Here is a 27,658-nt window from a genome sequence, read left to right on the forward strand (position 1 = left end):
TACTGCGTCAGAGGTTAATATCAACATCATATAATAGATTTAATAGATTCCAAGGTTTTTACCCCAAGATTTATGAGGTGAGTTAGCTGCTGAAGGACAGAAAGATGGACAGTGTTCCAAACGTGGAAGACTAAGAGATATAAAACATTTTATCAAGATTAGTTTATTCATAATAGCATTTAAAATGACAGACAGATTTTCCAAGACGATCCAGCAAATGGCTATAAATTCCTGTATTCCTAAAAAAGCTCTGTTATTCGTCCCTCAAAATCTTTTCCATTTAACTTGATACGACATTAACTTGTCCGTGGCCTTGTCCCACAAAATATTGTCCAAAAATGCTATTGAATGATTAACGTTAAGACTATTTAACTCCATTGGGCTATTATACAGGTGATGCTATTCTCTTCACATGGCGCAAATTATGGGAGATAAAGATAAACCCCAACAAAACGAAAAATATGATTTTTAGCAAGTTTAGGTCTCTACTCTTCAGTTTTAGAGCCAAGGCCTCGAAAAATCTTGAAAGAATCTGTAGCTGTTGGCTCTAAAACTGAAGAACAGAGACCTAAACTTGCTAAAAATCATACTTTAAGTTTCGTTGGGGTTTACCTTTATATCCCACAATTTGCGCCATGTGAAGAGAATGCCATCACCTGTATAATATCCCTCTGGAGTTAAATAGTCTTAACGTTAATCATTCAATAGCATTTGGACAATATTTTGTGGGACAAGGCCAGCGGACAAGTTAATGTCGTATAAAGTTAAATGGGAAGGATTTTGAGGGACGAATAACAGAGCTTTTTTTTAGGAATACAGGAATTTAGAGCCATTTCCTGGATCGCCTTGAAAATCTTTCTGTCATAAATCCAGAAGGTCCTACCATTTCTGTTTTTAGCAAGGATTTTGGGATGAGGTTGCCAGCCCCACGCCCCCTACCAAGGTCATTTGTGCAGGCGGTTTCTGACATTTGTTAGTAGTCACCCATCCAGAAACTGACCGGACCCATAGTTGCTTAACTTCGCTGATAATATTAATATATATCATTATTACTATGATTTTATTTCCTCTCATTTATTAATGTAGACATAAGTACTTCCATCTTTAACACTTCATTTCTTAATTCCGTTCTCTTTATTCATTCTATTTACTTAGCTTCTTTTGTCTGCTGATGCACTCTTTCAAATGAGCTGTATGTCGGATTGTAATCATTACTTAATTGCATGACACGAGTCAAAATGTCTTTATTGAATTTAGAGTTTCCTCCCAATGATGTATACGTAATCGGAAGTATTATTGTTCTTTAGGTTTTTTATGGCTTACCTTTTTCAATCATTTATTTTCTTAGATATTTATAGGAATTCAAGTTTTTCAGTTCATATTCATTTGCTTATTTCTTTGAATATTTTTCATTTATCTCATTCATTATATTATCAGCGAGTCTTTCTGTGTGAAGTTGCTATCCCTATACCGTTCCTCACACTGGGCCCGTCCCACCGTTGTCGACTAACCATTGGGTACATAATTCACTGCGCTGGTCAACAGATACAAAGTGAATTGTCCCGGAAACGAACCTTAATCGTTTCTTCTCGTTGGGATCGGTCTAGGATCTATTACTGGTAAGAAAGGATTGATGACCGCTGGACCACTAAATCATTTAAATCGAAACTATATTTACATTAGTTGCTTCTTGTTTGTAAGAATTTCAAGAGAATGTTAATAAAATATAACTGTCTCATCATTCGTGTCCATCCCAATTACCAAAATCATGAATACTGGAGAACAGATGTGAACATAAAATGAAAGATAAGACGAAAAAAATTCACCTAACAGCATAGTCCTCCAGTGGACCTATTAAAGTGCAATTCGTTCTTCAATTTTTACTTTTTTTTTTTGACATCTGTTCGGGCTGCGGTGACAAGAGACAAGGGACTAAGTGTCTATTCCGTAAGGTCAAATGAGAAACAACACACACTTATTTGTGAAGGCCATTGTATTTACAAAGCTCACGTGTATAAGAATACAGAACACATTTTGAGAGTTTGGAGTTTCTTGAATGAACCAAATGACTGTCTAAAAATTACCATTCAGACACAATTGTATTTTCCCCTCTTTAAAGAAAAAAAAGAAATCACTTAACAAATGTGCAAATTAAATAGTGTAATGTGGTAACAATAATTAACAAGGTATTTCTAACCATCAGTAAACGCTGAAGACGGGACATGCAATTATATACACCTGGCAGGGCTCGTTGCCACCTTAAGAGTAAGGTTGATAAGATCAACAGCATTCGTCTTCTCACAAAGTTGCTCACTGATGTTTTCTTTTTGAGAATCAGCCGCTCTTTTCTTCACAGACACAGAGAGACTTTCTTCAGCAGTTTTATTGCCTTGAAAGCTTAACAAAACAATTTTTGAAAGGTTCAGAAACCTGCCATATGCAAGAAACTGGGCAAAGATGGTGCAGGAGAAAAGGTCAGTAATTTTGTCATTGTATAAAAAAGTTTGTGCAAATTTGCTTCTCTTTCTCCTCGAGGAAATTCTTTGGGAAGAGAAAGGAAAGAGGGTTTCGATTTTTTCAATTTCTATAGTATGAAGATATATAAATCATGGCACGGTAGAAAGGTGATTTGGGGTTGAATGATTTTAATAGGCCTTTCGCCGGGTCAGTAGATATTTTGAGTGAGATGATAACGGGAAGGATATTTCGAATCACTCAGTGCACTTAAAAGTTCAAAACTCATGCCAAAAAATGAAGATGTGCATTTTGAGATACATGAAGTTCCTAATAGAGCCTCAACTTTCAGTGAAAACAACAACAATAATGATAAAATACCCCTGAGAAAAAAAAGACGCAGTTAGGGATTAAAAACATAACTTGAGTTGGCCACTCGGACAGAGACCAACAAATAAATAAATATTCACTGCAGTATTTAAAAAAGAATAAGTTAAGTTGATTCTACATGTCTTCTAGAGATAATCAAATGCATTCCACTGCTGGCCAGCAGCAAGTGTTAGTTAATTAAACATTCCATAACATTGGAATTATATTACATTCAACCTTAGGAACGATTATTTCAAATCTGTAGAGCACCAACACATTTACAGTCACGACTGCGACCCATAAATGTGTCGACCTACATGTTCCCATTTTCTTTAACGTTAATTATGGAGACGTTTTTCTATGAGAGATATCCGTTTTCTGTGAATAGCATCCAGGTCCATCCCGTTTTCTTTGACGTTGCCGTCTTCACTTAGAGGAGCTTTGGGGCGACGCATCTGAATTTCTTGCATTTGCCTGTCTCGTAGCCGGATGTGGCTGCCTTCTTGAAGATTGCAAGATTTCCCTTCATGCCTTCAGGAACCAGGGGCTCGATCATGCTGTCAAACAAAGGGAATAATGAATGTCATTGAGAAACAATACTGAAAGTTATTTATGTCCAGTTTCCCAGAAAAGTTGTTCATATCTTATATAATAGGTGTGACAAAATGCCTATGCTAACTGCCTATTCCCAGACACTGCTATTAGTGTTTTCATTATATCAGCTAATGAATGCTATTCAGCTACTACGAATAACGATAGTAATTGCCAGACACTGTTAGCAATTATTGCTTTCTAAATATAAACAGAAAAAAAAAACTGTTACTGATACGAACAGTGACACTAAAGTTAACTACGATTTTTTTTACATAAATGCAAAAGGCACTCGAGAAAATCTGAGTAGCCGCTCTGGAAAATCATCAATTTTTCTGTCTCATCGTCTCAAGGAAGTTGTAAAAGCAACCGCAGCGCACTTAAAACAAATTATTCTTAGCCCTCACGGGAACCTCAGATCTCAAAGAAGTAATGGCAGACACCAACAACGGTTTTTCTAAACAGCCTGAATCGCCGTATCGCGTAAGTTTAGTTGGCCGGCTGAAGTTTTGATCATGCGCGGTAGTCGTTTCCCATACGAGAGACTTTCGGCAATGCAAGGAATTCTGTGTAATTGTTTATTACGTGTGGATAAGTCTTATAGGAGAATTGTCATGGAGTCTTAATCAAATAGATATTTGAACTGCTTAATCATGCGTCCGTTTTCGATATTCCATAGACCGTGATCTTTTCGTGGTTCTTGGGTAGGGTAGAATAAGCCAGGGCTCGACAGACAAAAAGGTTGTTTTTTTAATCAACCAAAATGAGAGATTGCGTTTTTTAAATTAATCGAGCTGGATTTAAGCTAACCCTGTGACCTATTGACCAGTCCATAATCTTAAAGGTAAACACTGTTTTGGAATTAGCTGAAATGGGGAAAGATATAAAATTGATAAACTGGTTTGTCATTGTGATTATCAAGGCTTTTGTGCATTGCTTTCTGCTTGTTTTTTTTTCATGATAAACTTTTCTTCTTTCAAGATGGAGATAGGTCTTTCGCTTCCATATCTTGTGATCAGTAATTCGCAAATTCATTTTTTTTTTTTTTTTTTGAAGGGGGTGGGGGCGTGGTTGGTTGGTTTCGGGAGCTGCCTAGAGAGGCGTTTGAGGTTGCTCGTTCTTTCTGACCTTTGCTCTTGATACATTTTCTGTCTTTTATCCTTCAGATTGTCAAATATTTTCATATATCAAAAATGTATCGTTTTCTGAAACGAGGAAGTTGAGCACTGAACAAAAAGAACTCTTGCAGGTAATCATTAAAACTTTATGTTAGGGAGGCTTATCAGTATATGATTTCATCTCATAAGATGGGATTTTTAACTTGTGTAATATTGCAAGCGCCTTAAAATCTCTAATATACATATGTGTATGTATATATATGTATATGTGTGTGTGTATTATACATATATACATACATACATACACACACACACACACACACACACATATATATATATATATATATATATATATATATATATATATATATATATATATGTATATATATATATATATATATATATATATATATATTACGCCCATAGTACCAAATACACTGTGCCTTGGGAATAAATTGTACACAGGAATTTTATATAAAAAATGCATCTGCCCCAGCTGAGATTCGAACTCCTTCCGTGTACCAAATCCAAAAGGTATAAGTCGAATTCTGGCCGGTCCAGATGCGTTTATCATGCATTTAGTCATAACTTATTCCCAAGGTAAAGTGAATTCGATATGAAAGGGATAGTTGTGGTTTAATATTTGTGAATAAATATAAATATGCAGAAGCTGGATAGACAAGCAGATTAGATTTATGTTAAGACTAATGAAAATAATATATAAAATAGGTGGACCAGACTTTATTGAAAAAATATCCAAAAATTTCAAACAGATGAGGCTCGGAAAAAAATAAATGACCAGGCTTTGAAGAAAAACTGGCCAGACCTGAAGATAAAACTGAAAATAAACTAGGCCTGAATTAAAAAATTAGGTAATAGACCCAGACTTGAAGGAAAAGTAAGAAAAATCAAGAAAATAAACCAGGCTTCAAGCTAGACCAGACTAGAATTTAAGAAAAAAGAATAGAAAAATATGGGGAAAAAATCTAGACTAGACAAGCCTTGAAGAAAAAACAGAAAAAGTCAACCTTTAAGAAAGCGACAGACCAGCAACTACTGAAAGAGGAACCAATCATCAGAACTAAACGCTACGCGAACCCCACTTGATCTGTGACATAATACGTTCTTTTCTTGTCTAATCGCAGAAGAAGACGACGAAGTGGTTAAGCAACAAAAAACAGAGCGAGTTGGAAGACCTGATCTCAAGTTCACCGAGAGGAAAAGTGGAACTGACTCAGGAGAACGACTGTGAATTGAAGCGTGAAATTCCAGCAGAGCTGAAATGCCTCGTTGCTATTATGTCTCTTCCTTCTTCGTCACCTTCCCTTTCAATACCTTAACCCAGGTAACGCTTGAGGCATGAAATAAAGCTAAACAAAATAAGTTAGAGAGAGAGAGAGGTTGAGATACATTTTTTTAATCTACAAAAAATGCACATGTAGAGATTGATAAGTTTAATTTGGCAGATAAAGCAACGATGAGGCGTCCTTGTGCACACAGAACGCTACAGCAAGGAAAGGATAATAATAAAGATTAACGTCTGACCTCACAACCTGGGTCAAAAGGTCAAAGCCTGAGAGTCAACGGAAGCCAGTGACAAGAGTGAGACAGATTAGATCAGTGCCTTTTGTGTCGACATCCTATTCCAGGTAAACAAAATACAATATAAAGGAAAGTAAACAGATTGGTGTTCATGATCCCATCATACTTGTGCAAAGGGAAGGCAAGCCGTCGTGTAAGCGAATAAGTGTGTCTCCTCACGAATTTGTTTCATGTCTGTAAACCTACAAGCGGGACTGAAAAGCTTTTAATTATAGGTTGTTTAAAGAGAACTTGCCACTATTCCAAGAGCATTACCAACTGGCGAGAGGTGGTAATCGAAAGCTAAGACTGTAAACTCGTCTCTAAAATCCATATTTCTATGTTCCCAGATCTTACATCAAGAATAATTAATTTCATCATCACAACTGCCATTTTATTGCTTGTTTAGCCTGATTACTGTGGAAGATTTGGTAACGGAGTGAGCTGCCATTTGTACGGCCAGTCAGAAATGTCAAGTCTGTTGCATGGCCAGTCAAAAATACGAAGCCAAATTTGACTGGAGACTGGGGATACATCAACAATGGCTTAAATAATGAAGAGATTTAATGAGCTTCGGCGAGGAGGATTGGTAGAAGGAGGACGGTTATTGAAAGAAGAGGATTGATCGAATGAGGAAGATTATTGATATCAGGAGGATGTGGCTTCACAGGAGGAAGAACACTGGTAGGAGGAGGAAGAGGTAGAAAGAGAAAGAAGGCTGGCAGAAGTAGGAAGAGGACCGGTAAAAGAAGGAAGAAGTTAGTCAGAAGAAAGTGGGTTAGTAACAGACAAAAATGGAATGGGAAAGAAGAGGTGTAGGAGGATGAGAGATGATTAACGGAGGGGGAAGGTCTGTGTGAGTAAGCCGTGACGCAGAGGTATACCCTACCGTCCAAATGACCTCGGGGTGCAGAAGAAGAAGACGCAAATAAAGGGGGAGGAGAAGGAAAGAGGTTCCGATACCGTCTAGATTGCAGCTAATGAGGACACGCTGCCTGGAGTCATCACCGTCACGCGACCTTTCGCTACCGCCGGGGACGTCGTCGCTTAAAACCACAGCGACCCCGGAGACTTTACCGAGGAAGCTCCCCGTGCCACTAGACGAGATCGCCTTGGGGAAAGCTGGGGATGGTGGTCCCAGCAGCGGTTAGATTTTTTTTTTTTTTTTCTTTTACATAGATTGGTATGGTACCTTGGTCTAAGGATCGTTTTTCTGCCCACGAACTATCAGGAGGACGCAGAAGTTTCTTCCTCAATTGTGCTTTTTATCTGGCGTTAGTTTCTCTTATTTTCGGGTTTTTTACTTCATTTTCGCTGTTCTACTGTTCTTGGCCCTCCTGTGTTTATAATATCAAAATGGCACGACATTCTAAGGGTAGGTCTTTTTCCGTCATAATCTGTCAAAATTTTCATCTTCAGTTCTGCTCTTTGTCATCAATTTTCAGTCTTTCCCTTCTTCTTCTTCTTCTTCTTCTCCGTTTGTTCGCGGTTTTCCTAACCTCCGGATGCGCTATCTGAACCTCTTTTGTCGCGAGGCAGTTCAGCTCGAGAACTAATTTTATATATGTCCCATTTGAGAGGCCTCAAGGTAGGAAAAAACCTTTGTGTTATACCTCACGCGCTTCATGTAGGTTACTGGGCCTTCTAGTGGTAACTGGATGATCTAGTGACATGCATAGGCCAACGCCCACGGTTTTTATTTTTTGCTTAATAACCTCAGAGGAAAAAACTCTGTCAGCTCAAAACTTTAATTGTGCTTATTTCTTTGGACAATTTTTCTAAATTGAGATGTACCCTTCCTGAAAATGTCATTGTTATCCATTTCTTCTTGAGCTTAAGACGTGAAATGCGGTGTATTTTTTAGAAAATTCGTGACGAGATGTGACCTTCTTAAACGTGTTATGACTTCAGAGGTTAAGAATTGAAATGCTGTTCGTTCCATTCACGAAATTACTGAAATATGTCAGTTCTGAAAATAAATGAACCAGCTAAAAGTTCTTCATTTTGCTCTCTTTTTCCTATGAGAAAATTTGTGATAACTTAGTTACCTCTGCTTTTAACGCAGTATCAGTATCCGAAACAATTAGGCCGTCATTACAAAAAGAAAAAGTCTAACATTAAAAAAACGAATATCGTTCACACTATTCCTTTGTTAAATTCCATATACACTGGGTTCGAGCAACCTCGTAAAGAAATGCTTGTCTAAAAACAAACTCTGATCCGTAAATGAACTGGTAAATTAGCAGAATGTTATATAACTTCTGAATTCATGTATAGTTCAAGAATCCGTCTGTCAGTTGGGTCTCAAGCTGATCTTCAGCTTCCATAAAACTATAAAGCTTTAGTATTTTGTCATTTGAAAAGGAAAAAGAACAAAGCTTTTAGATTTGTAATAAGTTAAATCAACTAACAAAACTGAAAATGAGTTGAACGTAAAAGAAATTCAAATCGTTTAAATAAGAGATCCCCTTGCAAATCCTTTCACAAAATTTCCGTTAAGCAAATAAGAAATTATCTTTTAGTTCCTTTGTCTTCATTCTTACTTCGTCATGGACAAATAGCGCGTCATTGTGAAATGAAACAATCCAGGAAAAAAATGACGCATAGTATGATCATGATTTTGATGACGGTAATTATGACAGTGGTGATTGTTTGATAGGGATCATCGACAGGAAATATTGTTATTGAATTTATTTAAAGACAGGCATTATGTTTATAGCATTCAGATTGAAAGAAAGAGATTTAAAGAAAAGGAATGTGTGTTACATATATATATATATATATATATATATATATATATATATATATATATATATATATATATATATATATATATATATATATATATATATATATATATATATATATATATATATATATATATATATATATATATATATATATTTATATATATATATATATATATATATATATATATATATATATATATATTATATTGTATACATTTATAAACGTTTGTGGGTAGGTGTATATATATACATATATACATACTGTATATACATATATGTATACACTACACAAAACGCACATGTATAAATGTATATGTATACAGAATATATATATATATATATATGTATATATATATATATATATATATATATATATATATATATATAAACTATATCTATATATATATATTATTTATATATACATTTATATATACATTCCTTTTATTTAAAACTCTTTCTTATATATATATATATATATATATATATATATATATATATATATATATATATATATATTCTTATATATATTTATATTCTTATATATATAATATATATAATTTTATATATTTATATATATATAATTTATATATTGTCATATATAATAATGAAAATAATCTTTTATAGCTTTTGTGTATTTAAAAACTTGTCAGGTAAAGAATGTAAAATAAAATAATACTTTTTTACTACTTATAATAATAATAGTGAAGGTAGCGTCATCTGATACTACTCAGTAACAATTAAATCAGTCTGTCGTAAAATTAATGTAGTTAATAAAGCCGATCATCAAACAAAAAGGAAAGTTTAAAACTGTAATGATCAGTCTTTTAAAATATGGCATTAGGGAAAATATCTAAAACAAAAACGAGTTTATTATTTTCAGTTTCCTGTTTCTTTGTGCGAGCAAAATGGATAGAGAGTACGTGAGGTAATAGACTAATCATTATATCTTGATTCTTAAGCAATAATTAGCTAAACGGTAAAGAATATTTAAAAGAAAAAATTTAAGAATACTGTGAAGTTTCACAGTATTCTTAATTTTTGAAAGAAAGAGTGGTAGTTATGTTATGCGAATGCTGACAAAAATGTATAAACAGTCAAATGTTAATGATAAAAGATTACAGATAGGCATTTTAATTACTAAAATACAGAGACGTGTTGCATATTCATTCATCTTTTCGTGGGTCTATATTTCACATAGAAAATAAGTGATTGCACGCAAAATTAAATATACCGTTTGCTTTCAATTTTATCTTTTTGCGAACACATTTGAGAGCTTTGTCTAGTTTATACAGTTTCACCGCACTGTAATGCATAAACAAGAAAGGGCGAATGACTGCCATAGCAGAGAAATAAACCGTTAAGAAGCACGTATCATAAAAAGGGTGAAAGTAAACCAGGCAAATATACAGAGAAGGAAATAAGTGGATGAAAGGAAAAACACTAAGGAATAACGCTACAACAAGAATATCTAATCGCTCACGCTACGCAAAGACCCGAGGAAACAGTGACGGTGATGTTTTCCAGCGAAGTAGGAGATGACGCAAATGTCAGAAGAGAAAGCTCACGCGGTGGTCTTCATACACAATATAGCTTACCTAAGACGAGAGATGGACCCATTGCCTATCAGTACCGAAACAGAACCAGACGGGTGAAAAAAGGAAGTAAAAAAAAAAAATGATTTTCCCTCGTCGGAATCGACCGGGAAAGGGGGCCACATATGTCCAAGAAAGCGGAGAGATTCGCAGCGTGTGTGTGATGTATGTGCGTGTTTACTTATTAGGTATGCGTGTGTGTGTACATAGCCTCAATGTGATGGCAAACGTAATGGTTCGTCCGTCCTACATTATCTATCTCGTGGCTTCGCGACAATTTTACGTTACTGGACCGCACTGGAGGCTCGGAGAGAGAAAAAGAGGTAATGGTTGGATCTACACACGCATGCGCAATCAAACCTACATCTCGTTTGCACAAAAACATACAAATACACGTTTATATAGATACATGCATTCAGTTATCTACATCAGAAAACAAAAAGAGATGATGGACTGAGTTGACGATGAGAGGAGAGCGTCTACACAAGCGTGCATGCGTACGCAAACCTAAATACATGCGGCACAGAGACTTAACTGTAAGCGTGCATGAATGCGCATGACTGCAAAGAACATCCGTCTTTGCAGATGTCGAAAGATGGCGCCATTACCCTACTTTTTGGTAGATAAGTTACATCACAGTCGTCTTTTCGAGATGTAGCAGAAAATAAGGTGACACTAACCATTAGATAAATTGCTCGGGTAATTTACTGTCAATTTTAGGAATTTATGGTCGGTGCAGGTCTCTGTCTTTTGCCGTTTTAAAGGATATTTTTGTTGCACTGATTCCTCCAGTAATTTGTTTGCTTGCTGGTGTTGCTCTTTAATGTTTCTAATGGAAGAATTATTGCTAATGAGACATCACTGCTTGGTTCCAGACATACATCTTGCTTGATATCATCAATCTTATCAGTTATCATAATTATAAAAATACTTATTTGACTGTCTGTTTATTGAAGGATATGACTTTTTCTTTGGCGATTCATTAGCTGTTTCTTTTTAGCTATTTTCCCTTTTTTTTTTTTTTTAGTTTCGTGATCTTTCGTCATGCTTACAACGTTTTCTCTCTCTCTCTCTCTCTCTCTCTCTCTCTCTCTCTTAGCAGAGATGAAGAGAGAAAGGTAATGAGAGACGGTTGAGAGATAAAATACGTCAAAGAGATGGTCCTCACCTACGGCGGATTGAAATCATTCTCTCTCTCTCTCTCTTTCTCTCTCTCTCTCTCTCTCTCTCTCTCTCTCTCTCTCTCTCTTGTACTCCAAGAAAGGAAAGCAGGTGTATTGGTTTTCCCAGTAACCCTTATCTGAGCTGTTTATATTGGCCAGGGTTAACTTTGCAGTAATGAAACGAACATTTGTTCCTGTCAGTGAAGGTTCATTGAACTGGCTAATTACATCGACGTCTTTACATATGGTGTAATGCATTAATTAAGGAGAGGCTACGGTGCTGAATAGACGGTTTTCACTTATGTGTCATGGTTGATTTCTGTGCATTTAGCGGCAAATGACTATATTGGGTGAAATTTTAAACTCTTTTCGGTTTAAGAAACATAGGATTCAGCATCACCTTGTGTGCATTGATCACTGACCGCGAGGAAGAAATAATGGGAGACTATTGAACTTCATATCTATGTATGAGAGAGAGAGAGAGAGTGTGTAGTGGAACGAACAGACTTTGGAAGATGAAGTAAAATGAAGGCCAACATATGGCGCTATAGAGTCATGACGAGGATCATTTCACCTGACTTATGCATGCTTTATTGGGTGTCACCGCAGCGCTTAGTACTATTTAAAGACTTCTGACGTCATAAGGCTTCAAACCTGCCGTATTGTTGCCTTTCCATGAAATCATTTTTTTTTGGGGGGGGGAAGGTAGGGCCGACCGCCAATTCAAGAACAACTGTTATCATGTTTTTGTGGTCGGAGATAATTATGACAGGTTTTAAATATCTCACTTTAGCAAAACTGTTTCAAGACTGCCATGAACGGTTCCTCAGTCCTTAGTGTCAACGAACATCCACTTAAGAAGACTGGAGAGAGAGAGAGAGAGAGATGAAAAAGAAAACCGTGATGTCACTTACGATCAGCCAAATGCAGCAATTATCTAATGACTCGAGAAGTCACGACGTTGTAACAACAGTTAGTAACGGAAAGCATTGGGAAAAAGTCTAGTCTCTCTCTCTCTCTCTCTCTCTCTCTCTCTCTCTCTCTCTCTCTCTGCGTGTCTGACTATGATTAAACGCCCGATGCAAACACATACGCTTTCTTGCTCAGTGAAATGAGTACGTTTCCAAAAATCATCGGCAACGGACCGGGCCCTGCGTGACTCCTGTGGCGACACGAACCATATGCTGTTCGTTTAACCATTAACGACATGGAACCGTGTGTATATGTGTGTGAATGGGAGAGAACAGCATAATATCTGTACTCCGTGGCACTCCAGTGCTACAAGAGGTGATCTTAAAAACAGGCTGTTCGTTATTTAACTGTTTCTTGATCGTTTCTGTTGCCCAGGTGGCGTCTGGGATCTGTCGGATTATGGAAGAACTGAGGAGGAGAAATGCAAGATAAAAGGCATTATTAGTTAGACAGGAAAAGTACCAGATCGTCGATTTCAACCTCATCTTAAAATGGTGCAGCCGAAGTTCCATTTTACAGGAACAATATAAGGCCAAAAGGAAAGGGCGTAATATTGACAGAGGAAGCGAAAAAAATCCACGAACTGATTGATTGAAAGATGAAGATGGAAAGAGGGATAAAGCATTAGATTTTAATGTGCTATCAAGTTATACGCGACAGAGCACACAGCTTTATCATTATGAACCTTTAGAGTCTGATGCTCTACAGGTCAAAAAAGGAGTTTTCATATTCATGGAACTTCTATAAAGACAGCCATTTTTTACCCTCCTATCTCAGAAAATAAAGATGTCATCGAAATATCGCGAATGCGTCACGATCTAATATTATTTCGGTATTCCTTACAGACAATGAAATATTGTCTAGATTCCAGTCTGATTATCCACATATGTTCACGCCACATGAACGTTCGTTCGCCAGGAAACAGAGAGAGAGAGAGAGAGAAGAGCCACGCTCGCAGAAGCCGCGGAATAGTGGCACCGTGTGACCACCATGAACCTTCGAAACCTCCTTCTAACCTCAAAGGTTCAGAGGTGATAAAAGTACCGAAAGGGTTTCGGAAAATTCCTTCAGCCTTTCTCCAAGAGAAAGGACCAGAAAGTATGACAGCAGGGGGGAAAACGAGGATAGCTTGAACAACAGTCGTGTACCCGGTTTAAATTCAAGTGAAAAAACACAAAACATCCTTTAGGTTCGGGGATTTGCAACCCAAATGAAGCCTCAGTGACGGTGATAAAACTTACGCTCACTGACACCAAAGAGTTTGAAAAATCGCGAACATTTGCTGCGAAGTGCAAATAACGGATTGGTAGAGAAGCCTCCGTTACGTTTTAAGTCAACAGCTGGCGACGATACGGCAATAAAGAACAAAAAGAGTTACATAATATTTTTATCTCTGACGCGTAATTAGGATGCAAATTAGGGTCCCGGAAGAGCTAAGTGCTAAGTGTCATGAGCCATTGACCTGGATTTGACGCACTCTGGGTCATGCTCCTTTCTATGGAAGGTGAGCTTTGAAGGTGTATAAAGGAATATACGGATTAATGAATAAGTAGCTTTATTCAGTATTACTGCTTAACTGAGAAGAATACGCATTGGAAAAATACAGAGCAGTTCCTTTCATTTCCTGAATGAGATAGGAAGTGTTCATCTCTTTCCTGCAGTTAGGGGGCCTATTTTTGCGATGTTAATTGCCCACACTTTTACTCGTAGCTACATCTAAGTACAGGTAATGGGAGGATATTAACATGAATAGTGAAGATATTAACATGGATAGTAAACTAGCATGGCATGAATATTTCAAGAACAAATTTTATGTGTAAATTGTACCTAGGAGTTCACATGAGGCATCTTATTCTTTTGAAGGGCATTTTCCAATGAGACGGGCATCCAAATACCCTTTACTAACTAACGCCTATCCTAAGAAAACAAGAAAAAGGAAATGGAAGGAAGGGACCAATAGACTTTTCTCTCTTTTAGGGAAAGGAGCGTTATAAGATCCATGGACAACAGAATCAGGAAGAGAGTTCCAAACCTCGGCAGTCAAGAGAAGATTAAGAAATCGGGTCTTGAATCAGTAACGACGTTTGGAATATCTTGACGAAAAGTCGAGCGGTGAATGTCCCACACTCGTGGTTGTAGGTTAATCAAACAGATGGCTGTGAAGAGAGATCCTTACTTCGCGTCGCATTGAAATCCCAAATCACTAAGACAGTCTCTCTCTCTCTCTCTCTCTCTCTCTCTCTCTCTCTCTCTCTCTCTCTCTCTCTCTCGTTAGCTTGCATAATGATTTGTCGAATTTCGTCGGAGTTTTATGGGCTGTTTAATCTAATAACAACAAATAGCGGAAGCGTTCTTTCTTTATACATACAAACGTTGCGGTAAACTGACCACACTAAGAAATCTAATTAACGCCTACCGAACGGTACATATCCAAAACAACATCACTAATGAGCGCGAGTGTAGTTCGCTGGATCGCTGGTCGCAAGGTCAGCTGGAAAAAGAAGCAACTATGGTCGCAAGCCCGTCTGCTGGTCTTTCTTTTTACCGTTGCTTAGGCCGTCTGCGATTATGAAATAACGGAGCGTGGTCGCCTGTGTGTACACTTTACCGGTCTGAGACCACGTGTCTCACAGGCCAGAAAAACGCAATTTATTTTCTTGCTTTCTTTTCGAGTGTGTGTCGGTCGATTCTTTTTTTTTTTTTTAATGTGTTAAATTATGCACTAGTTGTCTCGCAAACTTACTCCATTTCATTTTTTCTTTTAAATGTATTCAATTATGCACTAGTTGTCCAACAAACTTACTCCAATTCTTTTTTTTTAAATGTATTCAATTATGCACTAGTTGTCCAACAAACTTACTCCAATTCTTTTTTTTTTTTTAAATATTCAATTATGCACTAGTTGTCCAACAAACTTACTCCAATTCTTTTTTTTTTTAATGTGTTCAGTTATGCGTTAGTTGTCTAAGAAACGTACTCCAACATTTAGAATTCAATATTAAAGTATATATTCATCCGAATTTAAAGATATCTAAAAATACATCGAACACGATATATGTATTTGCAAACTTTGCTTTTTCGCACCTCTTGCAGACAGCTACAATTATGGATACATTGAAATGAGATTCCGCAACCCGGCACAATTCTACGCGATCATAATTACGGTCGAATGCGGAAATTGGGCCAGGGAAACTGCGTGGAGAAATATGACAAATCATTTTACCGGAAAAAAAAAGAAAGAAAGGACGCTCGTAATTAAATGTAATGACAACGAAAGCGGAAAACTCGAAAAGCGGAAGAATACAAACACGCACAATGAGGGGAGGAATGAGTATGGCGTGAGAAAAATGGGTAAGCATTACGAGGGCGTCGACTACGAGTCAACAGGCAAATCAAGGTTTTCTCCTAGGGCGCTCCCCATGACCAGGCAGGCAGAACGCAGTCTGTCGCTGTGTTACAATTTAGACTTGATATACGTCATCGCCCCCAACACCCACCTACCAGGAGTTTTTCATAAGACTTGTTGAAAGAATTGATAACTGTAATTTATTCTGAAAACGAACACTCACTCTTTATATTTATATATATATATATATATATATATATATATATATATATATATATATATATATATATCACCAGGTTATGTAGTTTGAAGACTTTTTGCTGTTACCTGGATAACTGGCAGGTAAACACTTGAAAACTTGCTGATACCTGGACTGTCCACTCTTATCTCAAGGGAAAGGGCCTATATGTTGGTAGAAGCAGCAACCTCAGAATTCATAGAAGTCTGTGGCGAGGGTTCAATCCCCACACCCGACCGGTCAGAGAAGGCGGACACTTTGCCATCCGTGTGGACACCCCGGGATTACGTATGTAATCAACGGATAGGTTTGCTGAAAGCAAATGGGTGTTACAGACTAATGCACACATAAACAAAGCCACTCCAACATCTTCTAAAAACATAACAGACACCTCACACACGTCTCGAACTGTCGACCCGCCCGCCCAGTTCTCCTCGCTGCTGGGAGAAAGGGAGCTGGGGGTTTGGTATAATACACATACACATTCGTTACCGGGGTCTAAGCGATGTCAGGCAGGGCAGCCGATCGAGGCTACGGCCTACCCCACCGCCAAAGCAAAGTCCTTCAAAAGAAGGCATCGTGCTTACCCCATATAAAAATGGGAAAAAACCACGTTGAAAACGAAGAAGATATATATATATATATATATATATATATATATATATATATATATATATATATATATATATATATATATATATATATATATATATATATATATATGTATATATATATATACATATATGTATATATATAAATATGTATAATGTATGTATATATATATATATATATATATATATATATATATATATATATATAAATGTACATTATAAACATGTATGTATCTGTGTTGCTCCTTTGCATACTTTTGTTCAATATATAAATCTGCTCTGTCTTATAACTCAGCCACAATGAAATCAATATAAAAATATGTAAGGGAGAGAGAGAGAGAGAGAGAGAGAGAGAGAGAGAGAGAGAGAGAGCTTCAAGGCCCGTAGAGCTACGAGGAAATCAAGTTTACTGTATCACTGGAGTGACAGATTCCATATCATTCAAGTGAAAGGTTACGCGCAGATTTGTCATTACAATCAGGGAGAAAAGTTCTAGTCATCTTCCGGCGGGTGCGCACGCATCACTGATTTTTTTTTTTTTTTTTTTTATCTTTCCAAGTTTCTGACATTCCTTGGATTTTATTGATTAGGAAGGAATTTATTTTGCGAGGGTGCTAAAACGAAACCCATAGTGATTTGTTAGATAGATAATGATTTTGAGTAGTATACATATGAATTGTATTCTTTGTGGAATTTTTCCATTCATGTATACATAAGATTACATAAATATATTTAGAACTTATATTCGTATGCATGCATATACATATATATGTGTATGTGTGTGTGCATGTGTATGTATGTAATATATATATATATATATATATATATATATATATATATATATATATATATATATATATATATATATATATATATATATTGTATGTATAATAATATATATATATACATATATAGGTGTGTGTTTATGGATAGATTGGTGTGTGTGTTTGTGTGCATTCATTTGTTTATATATGTGTAAGTACGTGTGGATGATAAAAATAGAAGATACTGTATTAGAGACGAGATGGCTTCGTACAAAACGCGACAATTATTATTAAGAGATTCGAAAGTGTAAATCACCTGGGCGTATCTGTTACGGCTAATTGACAAGAGAGTTGGGTCTTCGGTCTTCGTGAGCTCGCGAAATGCCAAATTATCAGTCACCATAAATCGACAGGCTCTGGGAAATACGATCTTCCATTAACACGTTCGGAACGTATACTTTCATCCACTTCGCTTCTAAGAGAGAGAGGTTGCTTATGGAGATGAATTTTAACATAAGAAATATTTATCTATTCTTTGCGTATTTTCTCTTTATCAGTAAGGATCAAATTATCGTTAGTTTAGATTTAGAACCTGACTTTAGGACATTTTTAAATGAGTCTGTCGTCAAATTGTACCTAATAGCGGCGTGCTGCTAATATTGGCCTTCCTGTTTAGTATCCACATTAGTTATCTATAATCAAACATTGACATTTTTTCATTCCTTGCGCATAAGGTTTTATTTTGCATCATTTCTTGCGAAATATATGAAAAAAAAATCTTCAAAAAATATGATAACTGATAAATAATCTATTTTAGCTTAATCTTGGTAAAGTGTTATAATGAATATTAGAAGACATTCTAAAAGCCAGTGTCTTTCAAAGTCAGACAGGCCTAGAAAGTCAGTTGCGTCTTGCTTTGAAAAGGACAAATCACAGCCAGAGGCATGATAAGTGTCAATCAGTAGCTTGGTCTCCTGATAAATAACCTGTTTTAGCTTAATTTTGGTACAGCGTAATAATGAATATTAGAAGCCAGTCTAAAAGTCAGTGTCTTTCAAAGTCAGACAGGCCCAGAAAGTCAGTTGCGTCTTGCTTTGAAAAGGACAAATCACAAGCAGAGGCATGATCAATGCCAATCAATAGCTTGGTCTCCTTTTAGTTCTTCATTGGAGGGGTGGGTAGAGTTTTCGGCTAGCAAGCTGTTGGCCCAGCGTTCGACTCTCCGAGCGGCCAATGAAGAATTAGAGGAATTTATTTCTGGTGATAGAAATTCATTTCTCGTCATGATGTGGTTCGCATTCCTTAATAAGCTGTAGGTCCCGTTGCTAGGTAACCAGTTGGTTCTTAGAGACATAATCTAATCCCTCGGACCAGCCCTAGGAGGGCTGTTAACCAGCTCAGTGGTCTGATGAAAGTAAGATATACTTAACTTTTCTCGTTACAAAAAAGAAAAAAAACATCATTATCATCTCACCTGATGACGAAATCCTTCCCCTTGAAGCTCTTGGAGTAAGCGCCCATCTCGCAGATGGTCCTCTGGAGGCACTGCTCGCTCTCGAAGGCGTTGAGGTAGATGTAGAAGACCCTCTCGATCTCGGTGTGGAGCTGATCCATGAGGTCGGGCTCGTCGGTGAGGCTCCTGCCGTTCCCGGTGAGGGTGAACGTGAGTGAGGACAGGAGCAGGAGAAGACCTCCCAGGATCAGCAGGGGGAGGATGATGGCGGTGAAGATGTCGAAGGGCGCCTCTGCTGTGTCCGTGCTGCCGTACTCCTCGACGGGGTAGTAGTAGTAGTAGAGGTTTCCCTGGGATCCCGTGTCGTAGGTCTGAGCTGCTGGCGCAGGGGCGGCGGCGTACGAGGAGGAGGTGTCCCGTGCTTCCGCCACGGCGCCTTCCCTCTTGTCGACGGGAGTCGCGCAGGCGAAGCCGACGAAGGCCACGAAGAGCAGTTTGTAGATCATCTGGAAAGGGGAAAGAATGATCTAGTAAACTGTGGGTTCGCATCGATCGAGCATCAAAATCAGACGTCATAATGTTCATTTCATAAAGCTTCAAATAAAAAAAAAATCTCGAGAAGTCTCAATATGAGGAGTCATGTGCGTTTCATGAAGCATGAAATGCATCATGTTATTTTCTCCTAATAAAGTCTCAAAAAATGGATCATTTGCATTTGCAAAGTTTCAAGATGAAAAAACCAATTTGCATTTCATTAAGCATTAGAATTAAAAACAAGTCATTTGTATTTCATTTGCTGATTAAATTCAGTTGTATGTAACACGCGCACACACACATATAATTATATACATATATATATACTGTATATATATATATACATATATATATATAAATGTATACATATATATAAACAGAGACAGGGTAATATTTCAGTCAATCTTTTCATTTAGTGTTATAGAAATGAGTTGTTTTATAACTGCATATTATAAAAAATAAGCTCGTAAGTGGACTCACAGACAGCAACAGCAACAACAACAATTATTATTATTATTATTATTATTATTATTATTATTATGAGAAAATTCTAATAGCTATGATAGCATATAATAATTATAATAGGCATGATAGGATATAATAATTATAATATGTATGACAGGATATTCCCAAGTTCCTCTTGATTGGCATCATAGTTATAGGAAGTGAAAACTTCACAAAAAATATTGAAGTAATAAAGAAGGGAAATATACTAAGTATTTTCATGATTCCTATTAACCGTCGTGTTAATATTCAATTACTGAAAATAAAATTCTTGTTTAAATATTAGATATTGTTGTTTTCAAAGGCTAGTTATGCATAGTATGTTAAAATTTCTCACGAAAACAAACACTGCCACAGTCACCAACAATTAGTATTATTTGGTCCGGCCCAGATCGACAGAGAACACTAAAACGGTCTGCACGCGCGAAGCTTCCAGTAAGACTGATGGTTTGTTCATGATGGAACTACATATATACCACCGCCGAGGCAGTCGCCTTCAGGAGACGCTGTGCGAAATTTTTTAGAGGAGGATGTTTGGCGAGGCCAAGATGGATGGTTTGAGGGGGGGGGGGATGGTTACTGGAGGAAACTGTATATTTTCCTCTTCCAGAAGTCGTCAAGCTCAGGCATCAGACTGCCTCCAGGAAGACTTCGAGCATAACAAGGTGGTCCGGAATTTTCTAGACCACCCTATTATGATATTTTTTTTTTTAAAGGTTTTATTTTCTCCTGTTCGTGGTATCACCTGCTTTCTCCACCATATAGGAAATCCATTTGGTCCGAGAGATTTCGCGCGATGGATTGTGGTCGCAGGAAAGTTTTCCTACGAAGGGAATTGCTTTCAGAAGCGCGTCATCTGGATGGAGAAAACCAGGCAGATTTCCAGGTTTCCAGAAATGTCATCTCGACTTCCCACGGCACAGAAAGAGAGAGAGAGAGAGAGAGAGAGAGAAGAGAAGCTGGGAACATTTGTCACGTAGGTATTTCTGATTATAAAGGTAAAGTTTCTCTCTCTCTCTCTCCATTGAGAATTGTCGTGACTTACGATGTGCTCTTTTATTCGTCCTACATTGATTTTACCGATACAGGAAAGCTCGCACATTTTTTTCTCGTTCGTTTATCACCTTCGCATGTTTTTCCAATTTCTGTACTTTACATCTTTTTATATTCAGTATATCTTATTCTTTGGTTATGCTTATGTTTCAGCGTTTCTATATCCTTTCATAATTTACGCATAATTCCGCATTAACACTTGGGAAGGCTCTTAAAAAAAAGGAAATATCTATATATTTGACTTTCCGAATAACACCATTTTTGTACTTATCCTTTACCTGCCGAGGGCCTTGTCTTTAAACTTCTTTTCGAAATGTACACAATTCCGCATTAACGGTTGGGGAGGCTCTTAAGAAAAAAAGAATATATATATATATATATATATATATATATATATATATATATATATATATATATATATATATATATATATATATATATATATATATATATATATTTGTATGTATGTATATATATATTATATGTCTTTAACATAGGAAAAGAGTAGGGTCTTTTTGTGCGACAAGTTGGCCACAGCGGAAATGAAAGGTCGAGGGGGAACTCACGAAGCATTACCTAATCTCCCTGACCCGGGCCAGAATCCGATAATTCGAGTCACACACAAATGATCACAACTAGGTAGTCATTTTGATCCGGACAGTAATCTAATGATTGTTACTATTTGGATCGTCACGTGGAATGAGGGTGACCTAGTCAGGGACTTCCCGTTTTTCAGTTGTATTAATCGGTGTACAATTTGATCACTCACAACAGTCAGCAAATACCCAGGTACAAATTTCAGCTAGGAGACCAGCTAGAGACAAAAAAAAAAGCGATAAAGACTTTTCCTTATCGCGTATTGCCCTGTGCGTTTGACTGTGTTTGTTCTACTTGCAAATGTGGTTTATAATGATGGAATTTTTAGCGATAGGTATTAGTTAAATATATATTATATATATATATATATATATATATATATATATATATATATATATATATATATATATTTATATATATATATATATATATATAAATTATATACACATATATATGTATTTATTTATATATATATCTTTATATATATATATATATTTATATATATATACATATATATATATATATGTATTTATATATATATATACCAATTAACATGCCATTCGATATATTTAACATACATGCGTGTTATTCATGAATAGGAAAAATTATGAATACATGCACACACATACAAACAAATATACAACGCATACATCGCCAGTATGACTACGCAAGATGAGACTGTCATTTTTAACCTGCTCTGATTCATGGAAGAGAAAGAAGAAGAAGAAGATGACGAGGAAAAACATCTTCATACGTTCCTTCTGCCGGAACTAATGATTTTCCTCCCCCCAAAAGCATCTCGTGAAATGTGGGCCGCGTGGAATGATTCTTCACATATTCTTCTCTTCATTCATTCAGCCATTTTGGATGATGAATGCGTCTCTGATAGGGAGAGGAATGTTAATTTTAGACTATGCATAGTAATCATGAAATTTGTTCGTAGTTATTTTTTGCCATAACTCATTCGTGGTCGCTTTACGTCCCTACTTTGCAGGCAAGCCTTGATGGAAGACGAATTCAAGAAAATTTTGGACTTCGAATCAAATATCCTTCTCACCCATTTTGTATCGTTGCGTCTGTGATAGATCTATTTTCAGTAATTTTAAATTGTCGATGCTGGTTCAATATGAAGTGACACTGCAAAATTGTCTAGCTAGGCCGTGTAAGATGAGACGTTTCGTTCTAAGCTGTAATCATATCTGCATTGATTCTGTCACAGCCTGGTGCTTCCCGTCTCCTAAATTTCTGAATTGTCGATTCTACCTCAAAGACTATGAATCGTTCATTTCTAAACTCGGCCCCCAGTCATCTTTTGCTATATCAATCAAAATATCCCACATATCTCTCATTCATGACCTTACAAAAATACTCAACCTAACGTTTCCTTGCGTCTTCTTCTCCCTCCATTTGACAGGTATTTTATACGGTTGTTCCCCACCCATGAATGTTCCATTAGTAATTCTTATGCGGGCTACCCTATCACTGATGCCGCTCTCTGAATATATGGCCTTGTCAGCATCATCCACCTGTTACTCCAGATATTCTCTCGTATACCGTCTTCGCTTCATTTAACTTCAATCTCTTGACTTGAGAATTTAGTACGTTCGACTTTGCGACCTCCATCGCCCAGAATTTTTATATTACAAGTACGTGTTGCTTTTACCTGCTCTTTACTATATCCCAGGTCTCATCCGATACCCAGCAGACTGGTGTTAGTCCAGTCCTCAGTGGCTGTTTGTAAACGCTTCTCGATGTTCACCTTCAAGAACCTTTGTTATAAAGCATGAATACTCTGCCAACTTTTTTTGTCGGATGGTTTTAATTTCAGCTTTATTGTGGCAATGACACGCTGGTGACCGCAGTCAACATCTGCTTTGTTGCTCCTGTCATTCCTCATCGTTCTCTCTCTCTCTCTCTCTCTCTCTCTCTCTCTCTCTCTCTCTCTCTCTCTCTCTCTCTCTCTCTCGATTAATGATTATGTTATCTATTAGGTTGCTATGACTCTCATCTAGAGATGTCCAAGTATTTATGTATGGCCTTGCTGATTTTGTTACTAATTTTAAATACAAAGCCTACTACATAATAATAATAATAATAATAATAATAATAATAATAATAATAATAATAATGATAATAACAGAGGAAAAGCAACACGTAACGGTGTTTCAAACGAGAAGTAACGTCCTCTGGAAACAGCTCTGAAATTGCCAGCTAAACCACAGAGGACCAGTAAGAGCCATAAAAACCGAGGGCCCCCTTCCATAAAGAAGATACTAGCCTCTCCTCACGTTATGATTCCGTTGACACATCAGGTTCTCCTTCGCCGAAGGGACCACCACATGGTTACATAATTTATAGGGGAAAAAACATGCAAATCGCTCTTGCTCTGGACTGAAAAAGAATGCACCAGGCCCTCCCGTGGACAGATTATCTTTTGGCTTAATTTAAGAAGTTATTGCGCAGTTACAAAATGCACATGGAAAATAAATCTTTTTTACATGCTGCTTTGAAAAGGAATTAATCAGACTATTCCATGTGAATACAGTCTTTCTATAGTCAAGCAAGCCACTGTAACGTTCCAGAAAAAGAATACGTCAGATTTTCCCGGGGACTTCCCATCGCTTGTTCTGCCAAAAAAAAAAAAAAAAAACTACAGTTACAGAATCTACAAGAAGAGATTTGTTATTTTTTTCCCTAATTTAGAATGAAACGTAGCAGAGGGACTTTTTCTAAAGACGTCTGTATGCTCTAACGGGTCACTATAGACCATTCTCGTCTTACAAACAGACGTGAATTACACGCCATAATTCTTGGCTTTGATCGTCATTAAAAACTGAATTATTGACAGTTCATTTATTGATCAATGTCTAATTAAACGGGCATTACTGGTGAATTCTCAGTACTTGAAAACATACTCCGCACCAGTGTCTGTTCAACAAAATCAAAAGTGGTATTTGTTGGTTGATTAATTCTGTCCAGTTTAACTGGTAATTTTGTTTAAATAATGTAACTGTCTCCTTATACAAAAAGGGTAAAAAGTTATCGGGCATATGGCAATCTTACTTTGATAGTATAGGCCTGTCAGACTCTAGTATTTGGTCATAAATATAGCCTCGTTTTGGCACGTAAGTGGCTTATCTACTTTTCCTTTCTCAACAGTGAACAAAATGATAAACGTGACAATTATCTGGAGTCGTAATTCCCTCTCAATATAACAGGATGTTAAATTAAGTGAAAATTATGTAAATTTGTCTCGTAATATTCTTTTTTGTGTGCGTTTCCTGTAATGTAATATGTACTGTACTTCGCCTCGCATCGATGCATCATGTTTTCCAAGAGCTCCTTATTCGATTAGTGGATCAGTTATGCAAACAAGTATGTAAGTTACGAAATTTGGCTCGTCACAAAGTAAAAGAAACGTCAGGGAGGTCTCGTATTCCCCCGTGTTTCCCCATCATTATTCCTTCGCGCCTCAAAAATAACGAATGAATACAGACATGACGCAAGTAATTACAAACGCACATGAACTGGATCCCGAGAGATACATAACGGCGCCTCGTGAACCAAGACTCCGTACCGAGAGCCACCTAGCGTTTTTGAGGCACTGTTAGAGAAGCAACAGGTGGACGGCGAGGACGATGACAGAAGGTGAGACGCAGACGAGGCGGCCTTCGCCATGCGCTAGTTTGATTGGGCTCGGCTCCTCGCTCTGTCTGATTTTGTTTCCATACTAAAACGGACATTGGGATTTGAATGAACCTAAAATGCCTATTTATATCTTTGTAGGATGGAGGAGAAAGACCTTTGCCATTGAATGATCCCTTACATTGCAATAAATTGACGTATTTCCTGAAATAACCTAAACCCATGTATTTTTTATTTTGGTTCCTTACTAAAACGGACATTGAGACTTGAATGACCCTAAAATGCCTATTTATATCTGTAGGATGGAGGAGAAAGACCTTTGCCATTGAATGATCCCTTACATTTCAATAAATTGACGTAGTTTCTGAAATAACCTAAACCCCTGTAATTTTGATTTTGTTTCCATACTAAAACGGACATTGAGACTTGAATGAACCCAAAATGCCTATTTATATCTTTGTAGGATGGAGGATGGAGGAGAAGACCTTTGCCATTGAATGATCCATTGCAATAAATTGACGTATTTCTGAAATAACCTAAACCCATGTATTTTTTATTTTGGTTCCTTACTAAAAGGGACATTGAGATTTGAATGAACCTAAAATGCCTATTTATATCTGTAGGATGGAGGAGAAATACCTTTGCCATTGAATGATCCCTTACATTTCAATATATTGACATAGATTATGAAATAACCTAAAGCCCTGTAATTTTTTTGCTCTCATTTTACAAAAAATAAGAATCTAGAGTTTATCTGAAGAGCAGCTTCAACAGATTCCTGAAAAAGAAGACTGAAGTTTTATAACTTCTGGTGAAGGAGATGTGTGAAGGTTTTGCAGGTCTTATAGAACATAAACTCACTCAAAAAGTATACGAATAATATGATCTAGTGACTTTTCAGTTTAAGTATGCAGCTTTGGTTATCAGTTGATCTTACGAGTGTAATTAAAGAGAAAAATGTACAAGAATGAAAGTAGTGACAATTACTAGTAATCAAAAAATTTCAGGCGTTTTTCATTGTGTTACATTACATAAGCAGAGTTGAATGCTTCTCAAGTGCTGGATATTTATTCTAATTTGTAAATGATACGGTTGTGTCCTTTAAACGCATAGAACCTAACTAGGACTCTGACCTCTACACTTTGTACATAGAGTGTAGAGAACCATTGTGCAGCTTGTTTGAATTAACAGAAACTATGTCCATCAGGCTCCACAGAATAAACAGACCTCTTAGACAAAACGACCAATGAGCTATTCGTAAATTGCGATAAGAAAAGGATGAAAGGGATGAAGAAAACTGATAATGGATATAAATGTTCCTAACTCAAAAAAAAAAAAAAAATGACATGAACAAAAACGCGTCAATTTATTAAGAAGTTTTCGGCAAACGCACAATACCAGAACTCCCAAGGACGCGGAAAGGATAATTGCGTCGCGAGCGTTTAAATCTCCAGCTAAAATTTCAGGTTCTCATCTTCGCAAAAGTCTTTACTTCGCTGCGATTTAAGATTAATAAAATTTCTGTTCAAAGCAGGTAATAACGGAACAATTATTCAGGTAAAATTATTTCTGGCAAATAATACATGCTCGTTTTAGAGACCGAACGAGGACTGACAATTAAATGTACAACATAAGAAAAGATATAGTTACTGAACTTTTGAATTAAGATTGAACATTTGCCACGTGTTCTGGATACAAGTAGATCAATGCAAACGGATGGGTCTTAGCGTACTTAGCGTTTGACGGTCGAGGAAAAGCGTACCAAATCATTTATCAACAAACAGTTACGCAAGGAATCTTTCCTTGGGAACGATAACCAACGTAATCACAAATCGTTTCCCGTCGTCACGACGCCAGTGAACAGTATAAATTTAACCAGTCGACGGAGCCCGCCGTGTCATCCCCCACTTCCTGTCTCTCGTAATCGTCCTCACAAATAACGGCACACACAAATCAAAACAATGATTTTCTTTTAGTCCTGGGCACAGAGTGAATGTAATAAGTAATGTCCAAGCGCCGAGATGAAGACTTAAAGTCACCTTCCTCCCTCGTCTCTGTCGCCGGTAAACAAAACAGCACACACTATAGATGTTCAAGCATAACACCAGAAGCAAAGTAGTTGTTCTGTTCTGTTCTGTCAGAATCTCCTCACCTTTTGGGGGTTGGGTTGTAGGAGATCGGAGCTATGTAATAAAAGCTCTTTCCGAGTGCGTTATAGGGGCTTGAATGTACGTTTTTTCAATGGCATGCTTCAGTTATATAGCTGCTTCCTGCGGGTGGGCGGGGCTTGGGTCGTGACGTCACGTTCAGGCTGTTATGGGAT

General features: G+C 36.9%; 1 protein-coding gene and 1 long non-coding RNA gene across 2 annotated transcripts in view; one reads left to right on the top strand and one right to left on the bottom strand.

The window, feature by feature from the left end:
• Positions 1-27,658, top strand: part of LOC136828759 (uncharacterized) — a 149,643-nt gene that overhangs the window by 26,611 nt on the left and 95,374 nt on the right. The gene's annotated exons all lie outside the window — the stretch shown is intronic.
• LOC136827596 (uncharacterized) lies at positions 1,975-27,643 on the bottom strand. The gene is made up of 3 exons (XM_067085073.1): positions 27,488-27,643; positions 19,024-19,508; positions 1,975-3,380 (listed from the first exon to the last, which is right to left on the bottom strand). The coding sequence occupies exons 2-3, from the start codon at positions 19,506-19,508 to the stop codon at positions 3,254-3,256; spliced, it is 612 nt and encodes a 203-aa protein (XP_066941174.1). The 5' UTR covers positions 27,488-27,643; the 3' UTR covers positions 1,975-3,253.

Source organism: Macrobrachium rosenbergii, chromosome 3 (assembly GCF_040412425.1).
Source record: "Macrobrachium rosenbergii isolate ZJJX-2024 chromosome 3, ASM4041242v1, whole genome shotgun sequence".
In the NCBI taxonomy this organism is placed as follows: domain Eukaryota; kingdom Metazoa; phylum Arthropoda; class Malacostraca; order Decapoda; family Palaemonidae; genus Macrobrachium; species Macrobrachium rosenbergii.